The sequence below is a fragment of the Ambystoma mexicanum genome, chromosome 2q (genome assembly GCF_040938575.1).
Source record: "Ambystoma mexicanum isolate Mex_15411 chromosome 2q, UKY_AmexF1_1, whole genome shotgun sequence".
Classification (NCBI taxonomy): domain Eukaryota; kingdom Metazoa; phylum Chordata; class Amphibia; order Caudata; family Ambystomatidae; genus Ambystoma; species Ambystoma mexicanum.
This window is the reverse complement of record NC_090924.1, coordinates 1,035,983,148-1,036,005,084: the sequence shown is the minus strand read 5'-3', so window position 1 is coordinate 1,036,005,084 and position 21,937 is coordinate 1,035,983,148. Positions and strand designations below refer to the sequence as shown.

The following is a 21,937-nucleotide window of genomic DNA, read 5'->3' as shown; positions in this document are numbered from 1 at the left end:
ATTAAATACCTCCCCTTCTTCCTCTTGCATCAACAATCCAGAGAGGTGGGCGCATGCACCAGCACAACAGCTCTGCTTCCAGCAATGAGGGGTGGGGGAACAGCCAAAGATAGCAGTGCCCTTTCCCACAGTGGGCTACACCACAAGGGTCAGTAGCTGAGGATAAAATACCTACTCTTCCTCTTGCTGCAACGATCCAGGTGGGTGGGGTCACACACTAGCACTCTAGCTGTGCTTCCAGCAATGGGGGGGAGGTAGCCAATGACAGCTACATCCTTTCACACAGTGGGCTTTGCAACAAGGGGCAGTAGCTGAAGATTAAATACCTCCCCTTCCTCTTTTCTTGCTGGAAAGATCCAGGGGGGCATGGCCACACAAGAACACACCAGCTCTGGGGTGGGATGACAACCAATGACGGCACCACCCTTTCCCATTGCAGGCGTCGCCACGAGGGTCAGTAGCTGAAGATTAAATAACCCCCTTCCTCTTCCTCTTGCTGCTACGATCCAGGTGGGTGGGCCCACACACCAGCAGACCGGCTGTGCTTCCAGCAATGAGGGGGGGGGCTGCCAAAGACAGCCGCATCCTTTCCCACATCAGGCTTCACCACAAGGGTCATTAGCTGAAGATTAAATACCTCCTCTTCCACTTCCTCTTGCTACAACAATCCAGGGGAGGGGGGGTCACACACCAGCACACAAGTTGCTCTTCCAGCAATGGGGGAGGACAGCCAAAGACAGCAGTGCCTTTTCCCACAGCGGGCTTCACCACAAGGGCCAGTAGCTGAAGATTAAATACCTCCCCTTCCTTTTGCTGCAATGATCCCGGAGGTTGGGCCACACATCAGCACCAGCACACCAGCTCCGTTTCCAAAAACAGGGGGGGGGGCAGCCAAAGACAGCAGCACCATTTCCCACAGTGGGCTTCACAAGGGCCAGTAGCTGAAGATTTAATACCTCCCCTTCTTCCTTTTTCTGCAGCGATCCTGGGGTTAGGGAGACACATCTGCACCAGCACACCAGCTCTCCTTCCAGCAATGGTGGGGGAGGAGGGCAGACTAAGATAGCAGCACCTTTTCCCACAGCAGGCTTCACCACAAGGATCAGTAGGTGAAGATTAAATAACTCCCCTTCCTCTTTTCTTGTTGCAAGTATCCAGGGGGCATGGCCACACACCAGCTCTGTTTCCAGCAGTTGAGGGGGGCAGACCACACCACAAGGGTCAGTAGTTGAAGATGAAATACCTCCCCTTCCTCTTCCTCTTGCTGCAACGATACAGGGGGCTGGGTCCACACACCAGCAACAGGACACTAGCAATGCTTCCAGCACTGGAGGTGTGGGTGGTGGCAGGCAGCCAAAGGCAGCAGTACTCTTTCCCACCGCGGGCTTTACACAAAGGTCAGTAGCTGAAAATGAATTGCCTCCCTTTTCTCTTCCTCCTGCAGCAACAATCCGGTGGGTGGGGCCACACACTAGCACCAGCAGAGCAGCTCTGCTTCCAGCAATAGTGGGGGGGAGGGGTGGTGACAGCCAAAGACAGCAGCTCTCTATCCCACAGCAGGCATTATTGTATGTATATCTTGTATCTATGTCTAATCTAGAAACTATGATGTCCAACATTTTAGAGTTGAATCAGCCCTAGAAAACGGAAGTCAATATTTTGTTCTCATGCCAGCACTGTTTGATGGTTTCAGAAACCATAAAGTAAATTGTATTGTAGAAAAATGTATTCTAAGAATGGTTTGTCTTTTTGAATCTGACCGCAGATTACAGTGTGTCTGTTTATATTGGAAAGGATTTTACTCCTGTCTGGAATAGTTAGTCAAATTAGCTTTTTTACCTATGGTTGTTTGTCTATATTGTGAATGTAAACATTAGAGATATAATAGCAGATAGGTTGTGTTTCTTTTATGTAAACACGTTGTCAGAATTTATGTGGAATATTGTGAGTGACGTACCCCACATTGACAGTTAGGCGACCAGCTTTAATTTCTTTATTTGTTGTTTTAAATAGTGCAGAATGTTCAGATTAAAAACAAACTGTTCCTTGTTCCAGATTTTTGACTGGGATTCTTGTGATGGGCGCTATTATGTAAGGGGTATTCCAATGTAAAAAGAATTAGAAATTTAGATATATTAAATAAACATGCCTCAAACATTTCAGTCATCATTAGCCATTGGCTAGTAATATTTGGTTCTTGGCAAGTAAGAAATGCTGTGTTGTTTGTATTTGGAGAATTGTGGGTGTGAGTTACTTTTTATACCCGGCTAGTAGCTTGCAGTTTGACATTTGTGCTCCAGCCATATATTGAAGTCATTACAAAGGTGCGGTACATACAGCCTCCTTCGGGCTTCAGAAGTCTGTCAGTTCACACTATGGCTTCATCCTTCGTCTTGGTGGCTGCATCATTCTTTCATCAGGAACCCCTCCTGATCCTCTTTCTTGTTATCCTCCACTAAAGGAAAGGGGAACAGATTATTAGACCTATGGGGTAAAAAGGTGTATTCCAAATCAAAGTTTTAATTAAGGCTTGCCGATGCTCCTGTTTTATTGTCAAAAAGCCAACCAGCACCTTTGGAAGGAGATAGCCTGTTTCATGGGGACTTGATGCAGGATAAGCAGGAGAGGTTCAGATCTGGGCTGGCTGACGCCAGGAATATTGCCCATGACTTCATGGAGGGCTCCAACCACCATCTGAACACTGCGAGGGGATGTGCATTGGCACAGACATGCACATATCAGCTATTTTCTGCTCTGTGAATTTTGCACAAATATGTGCAGGACAGAATTCTTGTTCTCCCCTTTGAGGGTCTTGAATCATTCCACAGCTCGATGGCTGACAAAACTGTAATGGCTAGCTCACTGTACATCCTGACCAAGGCCTCTCGTAAACTGTTCCAATCTGTGGCCTCGAGACAGGACTTCAGATCAAGGATTTCTTTTTTTGTTTAAGAGGTTTCCTTGAGAGAAGGCAGCCACAATCTAGGTAAACAACCACCACCAATCTCTTCTTTATACAATCCTGCATTGCCACCTCCCAGATGGAGGAGAAACAAAAATAAGGCGGCATCAAGTTTCAAATATCTCCTGTTGGGGGCAGGGTCCTGAAGTTTGTGGCAGGGTGGTCTTTTATTTCAGAGGATTCCTCGGTCAGTTCGTAATCACAAAGGCTACAGACTGGCCCATCCTCCTTTCCCTTTTCTTCGCATCCCTTAAGACAGGCTGGTCCTCTTTGCTTCAAGGAGGATGTACAATATCTCATGGACATGAGTGCCTTGGGCCTGGATCCCACTTCATAACAGGGCCAGGGTCTATGCATTCTCTACATCTTTCAACGATTTTGAAGTTAATTTTTCAACAATGTTTAAACTTTGAGAAATTCTGAGTTCCGACATCTGGTCGCCTCCTGGTGGCTGTTTCAGCTTCCATCATTGAGGCCCTGTTGGTGTGTCCTTTGACAGCATGGCAGACTCAAGAAGAAGAGTCCCTTCAAGGAATGAACCACCTGTCTACATTGAAGACCATCATGACGACTGCCTTAACTGCCTGTACCCGAACCATGACATAAACAACTGTTCCATCTGTCACTCCTTCTCTAACAAGACGCTCAAGGACTGTCACAATAAAATAGTAGCTTGGTTGGACAAAGGTGTTGTCATCTTTGATGCAGCCTCTATCCGTAGCCATGCCTCTATCCATGAGTGCCGACCCTTGTAGCATGCTACCTCTTCTAAAAGGTTCAGGTCCCACAATGAGTATTCCTGTGGTAAGTGGGTTAAGAAGGGACATGCCACCCATGCTCCAAATGGTCGTCGACAACATCGTCAAACGCACCACTGTTACTGACCTTGATGGATAAGTCTGTTTCATTCATGAAGCACTTGGCCATGGCTTCTGCTTCCCTGTCAAAATCCTCTTTGTCTACGGCTACCAAGAAGCATCCATTGATGACTCCATTGGCCTCATTGATGCTGCTTTCATCAACAGCTCATAAGCATGTGAAGTCCTCCACTCCGTCGACGACCTTGCCTGCGGCTCCGTCAACATCTATGGCTCTGACGATGACTTCATTGTCTATGCCCCCATCCATGGTGCAAAGACTTCCTTCAGCTACTGCCACAGCTACAACCACCTTGTCTATGACCAATGTGCATGCTTCGGTGTCTGCCACCTTTGCTCCTAAAGGGGCCTCTCATACACAGGATTTAACAGTGACCACGTATTTGGTTCTGTACACAGTCAGTTTTTACACTGACTCCTAATGTACCTCAGGCACTGCCAGGTCCTTCCATGATTCCTCCAGAAGATATACAAAAGCATGTCATTGATACAGGCTTTGAAAGTCGAGAAGGTGTATTCTCGGAGGAAGACTACGGGGAGGTTCCTCCATCACTTCCAGCACAACCACCTCCTGCCATTCCACCCCCACATGTACCTATTACACCCTCAAGGCCGCATCTTAAACCGGCTCTCAGTCATTCCTAGCCATGAGACCTGTCATTGGACATACTGTCTACATTACAAACTCTTGTCGTGGAATTACCATCTAGACTGTCTGCTCAGTCTCTTGCTCCACATCAGGATCTACCAGCAGGCCCATTGTTGCACCTCCATCTCTGACTGGAGGACACCGACCCCTCCTCTTCATGCCACACTTTCATATACCGAGTCCAAGGATGACGCCTCGCTGGGCGGTGTTTCTACTCATACAAATACCACTGATGAATATGATGATCTGGTTCCAGGCGATGGTGAACCTGATGGCCCTCCAATCAGAGATTCTCCCCCTGATGAAGTTGGTTCCTTCTGTGCCCTCATGACCAGGGCAGCGAAATTATTTGATTTACTGCCAGACGAACAGAAAAATGAAGATACAACCCATTCATAGCCCTCCCCAAGAAGGATAGGTTTCATAAAAAATATTAGGTGCCTGATAACACCCCAAAGTGTCTGGGTATACAGCCGAGCCCCGATTCAGTGGTTTCTGTTGCAGCCCGTAAGCAAACCGCCAACCCATCCTCCCCATGGAAAGTACTGCCTGATAAGGAGGGAAAACAGCTTGAGTGCTTTGGGAAGAATCATTTCCACAGCCGCTACCACCATCGGGCAGCCAATTCCATGGCGATCCTGTGCAACTATAACAGCGAGTTATGGTACAAGATGGGCCGCATCTTGGATTTCTTGCCTTATGACAAGAAATATGAAGCTTTCTCACTCCTCTGCACAGGTTAAGCCGCATCAGACCATGCTATATCCGTGGCCGTTGATATTGCAGACACTTGTTTCGGACAGATGGGAAATGGAGCTGTCTTACACTGTCAGGGATGGCTAAAGGCAACTCCCAACTTTTCAACCAGATGTACAATCTAAGGTCATTGATATGCCCTTCAATGGTGTGTACCTCTTTGGGAAGAAGGTGGAGGACACCCTCAAAACCATCACGGCCAATACAGATAAGGCTCGCTCACTGGTTACTCTACAGCAACAATGTCAGTCCTTTCACTCCAGGAAGGCATGCTTTTCCCAGACGTCACAGGACTGCAGACCTTCCTACCTGTTTCAGTCGTATCGTTCAAACACGTATGCCATATCTGACAGCTACAAGAGAAAGTCCCAGGCCTGCCATGGCAACCAGCACCACTACCTTTCCTCTCAGAGCAGGGGCCAATCCTTGAAGCAAATCTGACCTAACATCAAGTCCACCCCTCCACGCTCACACTCCAGAAGGAAGGCGTCTCTCCAATTTCATCGACCAGTAGCTCACCATCACCACAGATTAATGGTATTTTTAATTCAGCATGAACACACGCTGGAGTTCATTCGACATCTACCCACCACTCCTCCCTCCACAAAAGTGGAGAAGCACCTGCCATTGCTTTGATGTGAGGTCCAGTCCCTTCTTTCCAAATGTGCTGTCGAACATGTCCCAGTCAACCAGAGAGGTCAAGGTGTCTACTCAAGATACTTTCTCTTAAGAAAGAAATCTGGCGGCTGGAGGCCCATATTAGACTTACGACTGTTCAGAAAGTTCATATGGTCTGAAGCCTTCCGGATGGTCATGCTACAGCACATTCTGAGACAACTACACAAAGGGGATTGTCTGTCCTCTTTCAAATTAGAAGATGCATATATTCATATTCTAATTCATCAATGCGACAAACCAGAAATGTACCGTGGCAGGAAGGCATTATCAAGTCAAGGCTTGGGCTAGAAGTTTACGCCGTGGGTGTTCACAAAATGTCTTGCAGCGGCTCACCTCCATCGTTCACGGATCAGGAATCCACGCTTACCCGTACCTCGCCAAATGGCTGGTCAGGGCCTCCTCCCATCCTACGGCACTTCAACACACAGAAGCTAGGATTCTTTGTTTATCATCACTAGGATATGCTGTCAATTATGCGAAGTCCTGATTGGCTCATTCTCAACACATTCTGTTCTCAGGATCACGTCTTAACACACTGTCTTGCATCAGCACTACATCAGAGTGAAATCCATCCTGGTGAAAGCCCGCCTGAAGTCCTAGTGGGAATGATATCTTCCTGCATTCTCCTGATCCATGTTTCTGATGAGGCTCTCCAAGAATTTCTCGATGCTTGCTGGAAACAAATCTTCTCACACAACCCTGTCAAAAACACTCTGCATTCGTGGGCAGTACGCTTCAATATCACACAAGGAGCACACTTCCGGCTGCCAGACCAGACTTGAAGGCTGGGGAGCCCACACAGGAAAACAGGTAGAAGATGCTACACATCAACTTCCTGGAGTTTCGAGTAGTGTTTTGGGTGCTGAAGTCTTTTTTTCCTACAGTTTCAGGTCCGGGTGTTCACTGACAACACGACCACCAGGTTTTACATCCACAGAAAATGTGAAGCCCATTCTTCCATTCTGTCCTCAGAAGCCCAGACCCTGTGGAAATGGGCTCCAGCCCACAGGACGTTCCTCATCCAGTTCCATCTGCCTGGGATACACAGCATGCTTTCAGACTCCCTCAGCACGAGTGGCAGCTTCTGCGAAGCCAAGTTCATTGCATCTGCCACTTGTGGCCATTTCCCATAAACCTGTTGAACCCATGGCCACAACTGACATTAATTTGATCACTTGGAATGGGACATTCTTGCTGTCACTGACATGAGCCAGGAGGATCTGCGATATTTAAGCCTTAGACTTCTCAGAAACGTATATAGTCTTCAATAGGAACAAGGTGGGTTTTCAGACTCACGCAAAGTTCCTACTGGAAATATCATAGTCCCCATCAACCAAGAAATGTCTCTCCCAGTCTCCTTTCCAAACGTGCAGTCAGAGACTGAGAGGGTTCTACATAGTTTGGATATTCGTAGAACTCTTAAATTGTATATTCGGAGAACAAAGGACTTAAGGAAGGATGACCGATTTTTGTGATATTTGGAGGCGCACATCAAGGGACTAAGGCCTGCCTCTAAGGCCTCCATTGCTCGCTGGGTAGTGGGCCGCAATATGCAGAAATTATTATATGGATGCTAGCTCAAGGGCAGATGATAGTTTTGGGCAGGCAGTTCTGTGGAATCTATTTGCTTGAACGATGTGTGCTTGATTATCTCATATAAATATCAAGTCAATGGAACGAGAGAGATTAAATAAGGGTTACTCCAGCGGCTGCAGTGACTATTGCACTCCTATTCTATAGTCCTCTTTCCTCTATGCACCCCATCTGTGTTCTCCCTAAAAAAGATGTAGCTACTATTGCCTGTTCGAAGCAGGGGAAACATGCGACTCACAGACTTTGCTGCTGGGCAGGGCTAGTACACAATGCTGGCCCTACCCCCAGCTTTCACAATTTTGAGGAAAAGACTATTTGCTGAACAGAAATATGCTTGTCCCGTCCCAAAGGGAAGGACACACATAAGAATGCAGGAAAGGGGACTACAGACAAGGAGTGCAGTAGTCGCTATGGTGATGAGTAACCTTTACTATACTCAATCTCACATCCCAGAGAGCGAGATTTTGAAACAGGACTTGTGCAGAGAAATTGTCCTGAAGGACAAATCAATGACCAGATGATTCATCCATCAAAACTAAGAGGGACAGAGGGACTGGAGGAAGGCAAAAGGAACAACTCATGCCTGACAACCAGAGAGAATACAGAGGTACAGTGCCTGCAAATAAAACTTTATAGCAGTCCTTGTTCAAATATCTCAACTACAGCTTAAGCCAAGTGACCACCAAAATAATGAGAGGGAGTTGCGATTGCACCTCAATGACCAGCTAGCATAGATTCAGGAAGCATTGTGGCAGGTCCAGTCTAAACTTTAAACAAAGACACAAGGAACTTGAAAGATAAGTTGGAAACCCCGGAGAAGGTGGTTTTAACCTTGAGAGATGAGAAGTAGAAAATAGAGACAGATTGTGAAGATTGAAGACATTTCTAGGTCCTTCCAAAATAAAAATAGAGAATTCGAAACAGCTTCTAAATGAGGGCCCATACTCTATTAACCAGGTTGCTCCTGAACATGTATTAGGTTTGCAAATGAAGGTTACTGTCACGCTCACCTGGTCTCCACGGGGGCATAGCAAGTAGCCGCACAAATGATATGGCGTGGCACTGCTTGAATGCTGATGTCCTCTCCCTTGTTATCACCCCAGGAGGGGTCTGTCTGCAAGGTCGAAAAACGATATTAGCTACTGAGTGAGGCTGGATAGGTCCCACCTCCTTTGACCTCTTGAGGCCCGGCACCTCTTTTGTCTCACCTTGAAGTTTTGTGAGGTAGGCTCTCCGTCCTGCTTATCTTCAGCAGGGGCGCAGTAAGCAGTCTTTCCCCGGACCTAGTTACTTCACTGATCCAGAGTGGCTGTTGCAGAGTCTGTAATATTGGGATTAAGCAGGTAAGTCTCTATGCCAACGGATGCTTGGTATAGGTGCTTAAAGTCTTTATTGCCAAAGTTTTAAACATGTTTCTTCTTTTCTTTCAGGCGCGGTCTCATGCGGATTTTGGATGAAGAATTGACTCTTCCTAGGATGCTGAGCAGAATTCCTTCAGGTGAGTATTAGCGTGTGTGAGTGGCGCTGAAAGTCTGAATAACTGTTCCTTTTCGTGCGAGACTAACCTGCTGTTTCTTTCTAACCTGCAGGCGCGGCGCGGCTCCAGGACGGCAATGGGAAGAACCGCTCCAGCGTATTCCGGTGGAATGCAGACCCCAGGTGAGTATTGGATGCCTGAGCGGACGCCTTCTTCTCTGCAAGGGCGGCGGTCCAGAGATCAGCTGAGGGCGCGACCGAGTGAATGAAAACTGCAGATAAGGCCTTCGTCGCAGTACTAACTTCTATTCTCTTCTCTTTCTTCTTTCAGGTACCGATGGATTGGAATCTCTGAACGGGCGTGGCTGTAGAAGTTCAAGGACTGAGCAGGCACGGTGAGCGTTACGCTGCAGGAGTGCAGAATAACGCGAAGCTTGTTCTGCCTGCAGGGTGTGGCTTAAATAGCCTTGCAGGTAGTTCCAGGTAAAGTAGTCCCTTTACCACAACCTGACTTTCAGGTAAAGTAGTCCCTCAGCCACGCCCTGGGTATGCAGAAAGGCTCAGCCTCACTAGGCTGAGTAAGTAGTCCCATGCTGTTCAACACATATTATGAGGCTGGCGCCAAAGGCGCCAGGACGGAGTCCAGGAGGCTCTAGGACACTCCTTTGGGGCTTGATAAGCCCTTATGGGTGTCAGTGACTGGGGTGGGCCCATCAGTTTCAGGGGTTTTGAAGCACGCACCATGACAGTTACATCCCCATAGTAGTGGACACATCATTCTTGGACCTTTGACTCAGTGCCCCGAAATGCAGAATTTCCTCACCAAAGTATCTTCCTTTTCCCCCCAAGTGGTTACAGACCCCTCCCTCTTGGTTTTACCCACCAGCTTCATTCCTGCTTGCATCTCTTCCTTTCTCTGCCTCACTCCCTTTCTAAGTCTTTGGGTGTACGTCCATAGGTTTTCTCTCATACTACTACTCTGACTCAGGTCTTAGCTCTCCTTTTTCGAGTCTATTGTTTTTCCTGCCAAAGCATGTCACCTTTTTGGGTTTGATTAAGTAGTAGCAACTTCCTAGCTGGTCTACGCCTGGTATCCATCAGCACTTCTCGAGAGGCTGAGATTACTCTCTCCTTTTTCTCCACCAGATCAGTATCAGACATTGGAATGGCCTAATGTTGTTGACCTTGTTTTCTTGGTTTCTCTAAAGAAATACATGAAATGGGGCATTTCCCCTTGGTGGCCCCGTCTATTTGTTAGTACTGCTCTGCTTCCACTTTTTATTCAGGGTGCTCCGAGCTGGAGGATAATAATAACAGATTATTGTACTGCATGTCTTTTCAGGTAACACTGGTGCCATGGCCACAGACCCATTGCTGCCATCAGGGATTACACACTGTTGAAGGGAGACCTCTCGGCTCTAATATCAGTGAATCATCACATATCAGATAAACAGCATCAAACATCACATGCAGAAATATTAACAGAGCAAGAGTGGAAAAGAAACCATTTGGAGAGGGTTTATAAAGTCAGAAAGCACATGCATGCGTGGCTAATGAAGAAAGACTATATCCAGATCAGTAGGGAAATAAGCAAAAGTTTGTGCACTAATCTCTGCATATCTAGGTTTAGTGCACAAGCAACATGCAAATACTTATATATACTTTTTCTGGTGCTGCCCACCAGCCAGGGTTAGGTTTCTGATATAAATGACTTGTAGGCATGGCTTTCCACAGACACTGTACAGTAACCTGCATGATTAGTGATATCTGACTTGTCTATTTGCTGTGCTTGATCTGATCAGAAATTATGTGGAATGTCCGATTTTTGTGGCAAGAGGAGTTCTGGAACTGAAAGATCATCTCCTTTTATTTTTCCAGCCCAGGTTCCTGTTATGAAACTGCTACAACGAGGGTCTTCTATCATGGGCGCACAGAAACAATGAGACCATGTACGGTGGAAGCAGTGGAGTGGTGCCAATCCATGACCAACCCATCTTCCAGTGTAGGTGTTGAAGGCATGCATGCGTTGATTCTCTTATCATTTCCATGCATTATATAGTATATAATATTAAACAAATGTATAATATAATAGAAATATCCAATATAATACAAATGTATATCTTTATTGTAACCTGTACATATATTACCAATGATTATATAACTATTTTGTACCCTGTATATATATTGCTAATGACTATGTAACTAAGCCTTGTACTGTAACAAGTGCCACGATGTCCTCGGACTGTTGTGCGCTATATAAATACAAATAAAACAAACAAACATTATGCACAATCATTTTTTTTAGAGTTTTGAAGAAGCAAACACAAAACCACAATATGCCTTAAATGACTATATTAAGTCCTTGATTCCTCATAGAAAGCACCCCATTGAGGCCAATAGGTATTGCAAACAATTGTCATACTCGAAATATCAACTGTATCCAATGCCACTATCAGACTATAACACATCTTTGTGTTAATATTTTCATATTAAAGTTCACATTAGAATAATAGCAATTTTTGTCAATTATGATACCATGGAAAAGCATGGCTTATGTGTAAACTACATTGGTGAGTTTGCATATCATATCTGTTGAGATGACTATTTATTACAACAAATTATAAGTGGAAAATATGAAGTAAATGATTGAGATTTGTTTATACTGACCAATTGCAGCTGATGTTTTTTAATGCAGTAGATGAAGATGTGCAGGGCATTGCCCATGCACTGTTCAGCAAGGCTCTAGAGACAGATGTTGTTGGCTTGAAAATTCCGTAACAGCAAGTTCTGCCAAAGGGTGGCAGAAAGGAAATTGTACTGAAGGTCTAACATAAGGAGCATTTCCTTTAATAATGATCTTTAGGTATAAATGTTTCATTGATAAAGCTGAATAAATCAACTTTTCAATATACAGTGTTACAAAAAATGTTTGAGAACAAATGAATGCACATATTTAACACAAATTTGACATTTTCTAAAAGAAAACAAATTAGGCAACAATGTCTACAGGTTACACAAAAAACAAAATTAATATTCCACAATGTTATGATGTTGCAATTTAGAACTTTCTGAGCTCACATGTGATTCAGTCGGCAAAATGGTGGGATTGCAATGAAAATTAAAAGAGATAACAAATTAAGGTTCTAAAATCTTTTTGAGAAATGGGAAAATCAGCAATGGAAACTAACGATTTATAATGAAGTCAGTTCACAGCTGACACTCAGAGTAAAACAGTGATTCCATTGTCAAATGGAATGAAATCATGCTTAGGTAAACGGTTTGCAATTGAATTAAAGTCAACAGTTTGCTCACAAAATGTTAACAATTTCACTAGTGAAGATGTTCCACAGATTATCACTTGATTGACATTTGCAATAACGAATGGAATCCAATAGTCAGAATAATTTTAACTAATATTGGTACAATATATCTAGTGTTCAAATGTCATTGTCACTTATGGTTGTGGAAATTAGCTCAAATGAAGCAGTGGTGGTAAAAACAGGCCAAAATTACAATTGGTGAGACATCGAACATATCAAGAAGCTTGTACCTTTGGCTATGAAAATGTAAGACATACTAATTTCATATACAGCTAACGAACTGGAGATCATAATAGAGTTTGTGTTGAATCAGGCATGTTGCTCTAGTGATAATGAGTTCAAAGTAGCAATTTGAATACTGATACGTGTGGTTGCAAAAATAATTTGTCATCTGCATCGAGTGCTCTAAAGCGTTTGAAATGTCTCGTGAGATATCGTTCTCTGTTCATCGATAATTCTGGTCACTGCAATATGAAATGGTGCAAGGTGTCTTGCTGTTGTTCGTTTTTGCAAAATCCACATTGATTCAAACTCCGATTGATCATTTGACGTTTGGCCAGTAGCGCTGTTGTCGGCCAAAGGTCAAATCTAAGGCGTATAATGGTGGATCTCAAAGTTGTTGAAGAATGGAAAGCAGATACGGTTCTGTGACACAGGATTTTTTCTCTAGGAATGGATTATCTTTAAAATTCCTTTATAAGTGAAGTTTTCTTTGTGTCTCAATCCAATTAGCTTGATGGAGCTTAGGTTTAGCCCTGTTTGGATCGGCTATAAGAATGTCTAGAGTTATGTCGGCAGTGCCCAAGGCATTAAAGATGGCCTCTTTCCAAACAGTTACAAAGGTATGCTCATTGTTGAATATGTAGTCAGACAGAGGGCCTCATTACAAGGTTGCCGGTCCGGTAATATTTGGTGCAGGTAAGCTACCTGCACCGTTGTTACTGGTCCGGCAAACTACGAGTCCGGCGAGCGGGTGGCTTTCAGCCCGCCAGGTCTGATCTGGCGGGCGGACCGGCACCCGCTCGCAGACCTTGACGGATGCATCCGTCCTCCCCATTGAGCCCCGGTAAATCCCCATTGCCAGACACCGGAAAATAAATTACTCCCGCATGGCTACCGCCGGACTCATAATGAGGCCCAGAGTATTAAGTAAAGTGTCTGCATTGCCGTCCATAATGCATTTTCTGAACAGTGCACAGAGGCGCCACTGATATAGGCTGCTTAGTGAAAGTAGCCCCATTTCATATCTCAGACATGCAGTCGCTACACACTGCGGCAGATTTAGGATCTTTCTCCAGTATCTGCCTTCCATTATCACCAAAACCATTTCATCAAGTATGGTCCTCGTTTCCATGCCAAATAGAAGCACAGGAATGACTTTCTGATTATAATAGGTAATCGCAAAAAGTATAGGGAATTTGCCATACTTGTGAAGTATGATTTTGGTCTGACAGATCGCTGTGGTCAATTTTGATTCTAAAGCCTGTATGTGAGTTTTATTGTGTTGTTTGTTGTCAATAACCATGCCCAAATATGTGTATTGATCAACAGTTTCTATTTCAAAGCCCTGCAAAGACCATTTAAGTTTACTTCTGGTAGATAAATTAACATTACAAAGCATGATTTTAGTTTTCTGGATGTTAATAGATAATTGATTAGCCTGTATATATGATGTCAAAGAATGGAGTAGTCTCTTCAAGCCTATAGGGGTCTTGGAGATCAAGACTAGGTCAGCATATAATCAAGCAGATATTAGTTTCCAACCCATTTTGGGCGCATCAGCAATGATGGATCTAAGAAATTCAGGCATGTCGAATATGAAAAAATTAAAGGGGGCTGAAGCAAGAATGCACCCCTGCTTCAGCCGTCTTGACGTTGGCATGGAGGCGGACAGCAGGCCCTCAGTGATGCTAAATTGAAGTGTTGAGGTGTAGTTCATTAATGATGTCAATTAAAGTGGCCGGACAACCTGCTCCAATCTGTTTACTAATGAGAAGTTGGTGGGAAACGGAATCAAAAGCTGCATGAAAGTCTATGAATGCAAAGTACAGTGGCTGTTTTGTCATGTGTGCTTATTGTTTAATAGCGTTCAAAGTCATTAAGTTAATTCCAGTGCCCATGCCTGATACAAATCCTGTTTGGTTCAGATCACATTTGTAGTGTTCTAGAGTCCATTTGTTAAATTCCCAAAGCACAAACCGGCAAAGATTTTTCCGGGCGCATCCAACAGTGATATTTGTCTGTAATTCTTGGCGAGTGTGCGATCGCCTTTCTTATAAATTGGGACAATTACAGACTTCGACAGGAGGTTGGTATGGTTCGATTTCTAATAATGTCTGTAAAGATGTTATTTAAAATGACAGACCATGCATGAGGATAGGCCTTCAGCATGTCGTTGCTTAGCCCATCAGGACCCGGAGCCCGCGATCCACTTGATATCTTGATGAAGTGTAATATATCTTCTGTGGGTGTAAGTAATTGTCAGGGGATACGGACAGTGAGTGTGCTCCGTAAAGGTGTTGAGTCGAGACTGGCATACCGATTGGAAAAATGTTGCAGCCTTTGTTGCTCTGTAACTCCATTGATTTGAGCTGTGGACTGGGTCCTGTGTGTCGCTTGATTTAAGAGGGACCATGTTTTTGCTAGTGAGCACCTGTAACATTATTTATCCATCGCGCTGATATAAGAAAGCTTTACGAACACGGGCCCAGTTTCTATATTTGGATTTAGCAGACTTTAAAGCATGGAGTCTTTCTGGAAAAGGTAGTTGATTGATCAATTTTCTGTCACGTCTATGCTCTGCCTTCATTTGCCGTAGCTCGGGTGTGTGTTTGTGGTATCCAATTGGAAGTCTTAGATGTGATTTTAAAAAGGTTAAGAGAAACCGTGTATGGTCTGTCACCCTTGTTTAATTGATTCTGTTGGAGCTTTTCATTGAAACTGGTAGTGTATTTTCAGACCATCGAAAGCGTGTCTTGGCATTATTTATATTGAGAGACCCTTTGTGCCACTGCTTCGTAGTAATGGGGCTTGTGTAGTTCCAGGTCCAATGAACAGTCAACATGTTATGATCACAGTGCTGTTGGTTGACAATCTCGAATCTATCAGCGGCAGCATACAGTTGTCTCTCCATATAGATATAGTCAATTATACTTTTTGAGGGTCTTCTGCTCCATGTATTGTGCGATGGTAAGTCTCCTGGTAGTGACCCGTTGGCCACGATGAAGTGTCTTTCACTCATGAGTGCGGTCCATCTCAAGGTAGTGTTATTACTCTTTGTCGTTTTAGGAGAAAGGCAATGTAAATTCAACTCACCAGTAATAAGTGTTGGAGATAGAAGTATCAATAGCAATTGTATCAAGAAGATTTTCCAAATCTTTGCAAAAACGGTCTTCTGAAATGTCAGCTGGGTTTCTGTAGATGTTGAAGAGGGCCAATACTCGATCGTGATAGCTGATTTTCACTAGTTGTGTGAAGTTGTTCGGAGAGAACCATGGTTGCACCATCAGGCCTGTACTTAATTTTACAGCTACAAGGACACCAGAACTAGGCCGACCCCTGTGAGCAGGAATTGCTGGTAGTAATGTTAATGGCATGATTGTTCCACTTAAGAACTTTTGTGAGCCATGTCTCTTGAAATGCCAAGATATTGAAATTATCGATTTGATTATCAGTGGAATCCATTAAGTGGGCATGGCCACGTGTGTTCCAGCTGGCCAGATTCAGTTTTGTTTCACTGTTTCAGTTGTGTCGAGGTGTTATGCAGAAGGTGTAGTCCATTGATTGTAAGAGGGTACTGAGTGACTAGTGCATTTGGCATATTTTGACATTGGCATTATTTCTTTTATGACCTAAAGTTTGATATCATTGTGTGGATCTTGGGCAATGATGAAGCCTAAGGTAAAAAGATCCATTTTAGCTCGCCAAATAGCGTTCAATACAATCATTGAATGTGTATGTTTTTAACTTCATGTACAGTTAGTGCACTGTACATTTTCTTTTAATAAGAAAGTTTTGGATCCTTTAAAATTAAAGTAATTTAGCGTGTTCATGGTAAAATATATCAAAGGTACAGATATAGAGTCTCATTACGGGTTGTATAAGTTGTCAGGAGTGCACACGCACAATTGGCGGTAACAGTAATTCCATCTGCCGGAAATGAGTTCTGGATGGTAATTCTGCTCGGATTCGCCACCACATTCAGAACTAATTCCACCGGTGTACATCTTTACAAATCCAATCCACCCTGAATCTCCCATTTCCTTGTGTCATCCGAATACAAGAGTTGGTAGGAACATGTCCCAGGAAAAGGGTAAAGTGAAGGTACCAGAGGCAGAAGCACCTATTTAATTAGGGTGAACTGCAGGTGGTGGTGCATGAGGTTTTCTCACGTGCAGATTAATTGTATGGAAGCAGGCAATGGTGGACCACTGGCCAGAGGAAAACAGCCATATGGGTGACCATATGTGACAAGGTTGTGGCACTGTACATTGCCTCATGGGACATTGAAGACTGCAAGAGGTGGAATGACCTGACGGCCAGGGGCTGCAGCTTCATCACCAGGCACAACTGAGAGACATCCACCACAGGAGATGGCACCGTGAAACCCCTCACCCTAGCTCCATGGGAGGATAAGGCCAGCTCAATCCTCCGCATGGATGGGAAAGAGGGGATTGGCAGCACCGAAGCCGGAGCAAGCGGCCGAGGGGATGCCGGTGAGTCTTTCAGTTCCCACTCACAAGTGAATGCACTGGCCAAAAGCATGCGTCCGCAGCATAGATGAGGCTAATGGTCAGGGGAATGGGCAACTACATGGCATTCTGTACAAAGACACAGAGACTACATGCATGTGCCAAGGAAGGTGGGATACTGTTATAATGCACATGCATTGTAGGGGAAATGTGCATTTGAAGCCATGGAACCATAAGAGGCACACATGTGTGCTGTGAAAGTCCATATTACGAAGTGAACCCCCTGCACCACCAGAACAAGCCATATTGGCAGGGCAACAGGCAATGCATTTGCAGTGTACACCCTCAGGAGACACTACTCCCACATTTCATTAGCTGTACTCATTGGCCTGAAACCCACCTTACCCATCATACAAAATGTGTGTAGGAAGACCATACTTTACTTATTTATTTTATTTTATTTGATTGGTTATTTTATAACGCGCTTAATACCATACCTGAGTTAGGTTTCTAAGCGCGGATCGCGGATTCCAACCTCTGTTGCTCTGCATGGTCTTGCTTCTTGCTGCGTGGTCTTGCATGAGTGTCGTGCTAGCCCACTTACTGGTATGCTTGATGACTGATAGCATGTCATTATTCACCCAACAGGTTCACAGTCAACTCAGGCTGAAAAGGCATGCGCACCACAGCCCAGGAGACCTCCACCATTGGCAGCGCATCTACCTCTACCCCTGGACAGGCCAGCCAAGGGAGTAGCGGGCTGAAGATCCAGAGGGAGTCACCAAGGCTACATGACCTCAGCTCCATGTCAGCCGTTCAAAGTACGCAGAAGGCCACTGTCCCCACATGTGTACCCAGTGGCCCTTCCACCAGCTCTGCAGATGGCATAGAAGGCACTGCACATGATGTTGCAGGTGCAGCACCCCCAGCAGCTGTTACTGCCACATCACAGGCGGCCCCTGTGTAGATTCTATAGGAGCAACATGGTGCCACTCTCACATCTAGACCCAACCATCTGCCTCCTGGGATCCCCTCGTCACCTGTGGCAGACAGCCATTATCAGCACCAGGCTGAGCCAGACCCAGGGACGATGGCACTCCAGAAGATTAGCAGAATGTCAAAGGCTTCAGGTTGCCCTGCTTCAGCCCTGTCCACAGCCTGTGCCACATTACTCACTGGCTGCAATCTGGCCAAGGCTGGACAGCATGGAGCAGTGCAAGGCCACTGTTGTGGGATGTTTTAACCCACTAGGCTGCCCTGCAACATCACTGTGTGCTGCTTTCATCAAAAACAACAGAATGGCCACCAAAAAGCCCTATGTGCTAAAAATCTCTGAGAAGTGTGCAAGGAAACCTGAAATATAGGCTGCCAAATCTATTTTTGCCTATGACAGTGGTAAAACAGGAGACCACACTGCCAGAACCTATCATTGGGCTGCCCGCAGAGTGAAATGAAACTACTTGAAAAGGCAGTGCTACATTCCAAGGAAAACCCAGAAGTGCTTTAAAATCCGTTTTTCCTTGGCTGATGAAAGTGCAAAATCATGGTTCCCAAACAGCAGAGAAGATCCAACATCCTTGTGGGGGTGTTCACCCTCACCTTATTTAAGGAATCCCCATAAGCACAATGTCAGGAGAAGCACCTTTCATCATAAAAAATCCACATTCAAAAGGTGCTTGCCTGGGAAAAATATGTCAGATATGGAGGCAGTACCGCCGCTCGCCTGTGTCCAAGCTGTCATTTACTTATACTGTCAGTTTAAAACTTGCCATCAAAAGCAATATAGGTTGCTACAATTCAATTTCTATGTTTTCAAAAGACTGGTATGAAGAGATTTGTGTGTATATTTGTTGAAAATGTAAATTGTATTTTAGAAAAGACAATTTTAAAACAGTGTTTTTAAGGTGACTAATGTCAGCCACACTGGACTTCAAAGACATTCCACAGCTGCTCCCAAACGAAGGAATCTTCCTCCTGCTCTCTGCTCAGGAACTGGCATTGAGTTGTTAATGGAGGTGGGAGGAGATTTTGGCCTGTTGCTCTGAGTGGAGAAACAAAGACTCCCTTGACTGAAAGGAAATGCAAATTCTGGTGTCAACAGAAACCAACTGTCAAAGGAAGAGAGGCCATGGTTGCTCTTTGCCCAGCCCAACCTTGGAGGCGGGACTAGACAGATATGTACATCTTTAACACCAAGGAAATATCTTTGTGCCGCCCATCATCCACCCCCAGAACCAACAACATGAAAATCCCCTGGTTCAAACACATCCTGGTGACTGCCTCCAAAAAGGGGTGGGCGGCCCAGAACCGGAACCTGGGGAACCCAAAACTTCTACCATATCTAGTTGCCACCTTTTCTTTGCAGATTCCTGAGGCTCCCCACAGAATTCTGGCCAAACCTCTTCTCTATCAGTGTCCTAAACTAAAAAGCTAACCCACCAGTTGTCCAAAAATGTACATGATCTGTGCCCCCTTGAGGAGAAGGAGGGAAGATTCTATGCCCCGGTCCAAATACAGGGGCAGGGTACAATTTTGGCACTGGTGGACACTGGATCCCAAGCTACCCTTCTGTCCAAAAAGGCTTTTGATAAACTGAATTTGGGAAGGGGGGAGAATTACCAAATTCCTCTCACCCCGCTTCCTGGACATTTTCAGAACTTTGACGGGAAGGAAATTCCCATTGAGGGGACTGCGGATTTGGACATTAAAATTGGGCAACACAAGGTGAAGCACCCGGTCATAGTTGTAACTCCAGAGTGCACCCCTTGTTTACTAGGGAATGACCTCCTGCGAAGGTTGTCACCCCTAATAGATTGCGTAAACAAAGTCCTCTGGACCTAGCCGACCAATAAAATTAAAACAGAGTGCCAACCATGTTAGTTTAAATGGCACCTGCCACATGGTTGAACAAAAATCTGACCAAGTAGATTTTCACTTCCAGAACAACCAAATCCCAGACATGACAATAATAGCAGTAGGACAACAAACTGGTGATGGGGGGGTCCGCTCTATTTCTGAAAATCAACCTTCCTTCCAGCCTAAGGTGGCATTCCACACTGTAGGGAAACACTCTGAAATTCTTTACAAATCCACAATCAGACATTCCCACTCCTATAGTTCAGAAAGATGAGAAATCAGCTCAAAGCCTGGCTGATATTCAGTGAATTGGAGAGCAGTTGTTCATCCCTGTTCAGTTAAATGAAGGGAAGGACTCTGTTCTCGCCCGAGTGTGTGTGAACAACTGTAAGAGCTTCCTCAGCTAAGCCATGTTCCGCCAGCTCCCAAAAGATCCAGCCATTCCCACATTTAGACTCATAGACAAATGGGAAATGGATATGGAAACACCCAATTCCAAACATCTCCTGCCAAGCAGGTGTATGCTCAAAATCTCCATAGGCAACAAGAGCATAGTCCATAATTTTTGGGTCGTGCGAGACGTCACTGCTGCCTTTTACTTAGGCAGTGACATTCTCAATCACTTTGCCATTAGTTTGGACCTAATAAACCTCAAAGCTTGGTCCAGATTAGCAGATAATCCCATGGCCTTTGATGACCCAGAGAAAGCATTTAGGTCAGCTCAACTGCTGCCTTATGCAGTTGAAATTCAGATTGGAGAGGAAGTCACCAACCCAGAAAGGACCCGACAATTCTCCCTGGAAGTGAAAGTTAAGAGGATAGAAATTGAAAAACCCTGATGCCTATATTCATCTAAATGCTTCTCTCCAACAGCAAGTGTTGGGGGTAAACCCAACACCACTAGTCAATATTGAACATGACACCATTCCAATAGACGTGGATAACAGCGACTTAAATAGTATCACTCTAGCCGCAGACACCATTATTGGAATGGCGGTTGATGACAGACATTTTTCCATAGATTTAGGCAATGAACTGTTAGGACCAATCCCCAAGGAATTTTTGGACAGTGACAGCGAGGACAACACAATACCGGTAAGGAGGATGTGACCTTTGACTTCATGAGGGATGAGGTGATTTTCCAGGTCCATGAGGACTTTTTTCCCCACCTGAAGCCACCTGTCAAAATCAGCACTTTGACCAGGGACTTCTCCACCCAGCTGGAGGAGGCCGCTGAGATAGCAAAACCACAAGTCTTTCCAGGCTTCAGGTAGATGGTTGAAGAGAGAGTCAACCTAACTGATGCCTGTGAGATTCTGGAGCAAAGGCAAAAATGGAAACAAGTTTTCTTGGATTTTCAAGATCTCTTTGCAGTGGACTCATATGACTGTGGTCGCACCGACATCCACACAACAACAATTCCCACGGACCCTGGCATGACTCCAGTGTTTGTGAAGCAATATTGCTTGACTCTCGCATCAATGGAGTCACTTACTGAAATAATTAAGAACCTTGAGTCCCGTGGGATAATCCATCCAGTCCACAGCACCTTCAAGAATCCGGTGCTGGGGATATTGAAGCCAAATGGCCAGTGGAGACTCTGCGCCGACCTTAGGGAGCTCAACAAACGGGTCCATACCCTACATTGACCAAGGGTTGGCCCAGATCCAGGGGTCACAGGTATTCACTGCAATAGACCTGACCACTGACTACTGGACTGTACCTGTCAGTAGGGAGGACCAATACAAGCTGGCCTTTAACTTCGGGGGGCAGCAGTACACATGGACCCGGACTCCCTTCGGATACATCAACTCCAGCAATTAATTTAATATCTTTCTACATAAGGCCATGCCCGACCTGGGTGAAAGGGGTAACCTGGCCTATGTAGATGATGTTCTCATCAAAAGCTTGACTGTGGAGGAACACATAGCGGAGATCCGTTATGTTCTGGCACAGTTGAGGGCTGCCGGAGCAAAACTCTGCTTTCAAAAGGCACAGTGGTGTAGAACCCGTGTGCATTTCTTGGGGCATGAGATTACTCCTCAGGGTCTCTGTCCCCAGGAAAAGAAAGTGGAAGC

The 21,937-nt window shown here is 45.1% G+C and overlaps 1 protein-coding gene across 4 annotated transcripts in view; it reads left to right on the top strand.

Moving 5' to 3' along the window:
- Positions 1–21,937, top strand: part of CROT (carnitine O-octanoyltransferase) — an 898,406-nt gene that overhangs the window by 712,634 nt on the left and 163,835 nt on the right. For all 4 annotated transcript variants that reach the window (XM_069648391.1, XM_069648390.1, XM_069648392.1 and 1 more), the window contains one exon: positions 10,871–10,994. In XM_069648391.1, coding sequence (XP_069504492.1) covers positions 10,871–10,994 — 124 coding nt within the window. The remainder of the gene's footprint in view (positions 1–10,870; positions 10,995–21,937) is intronic.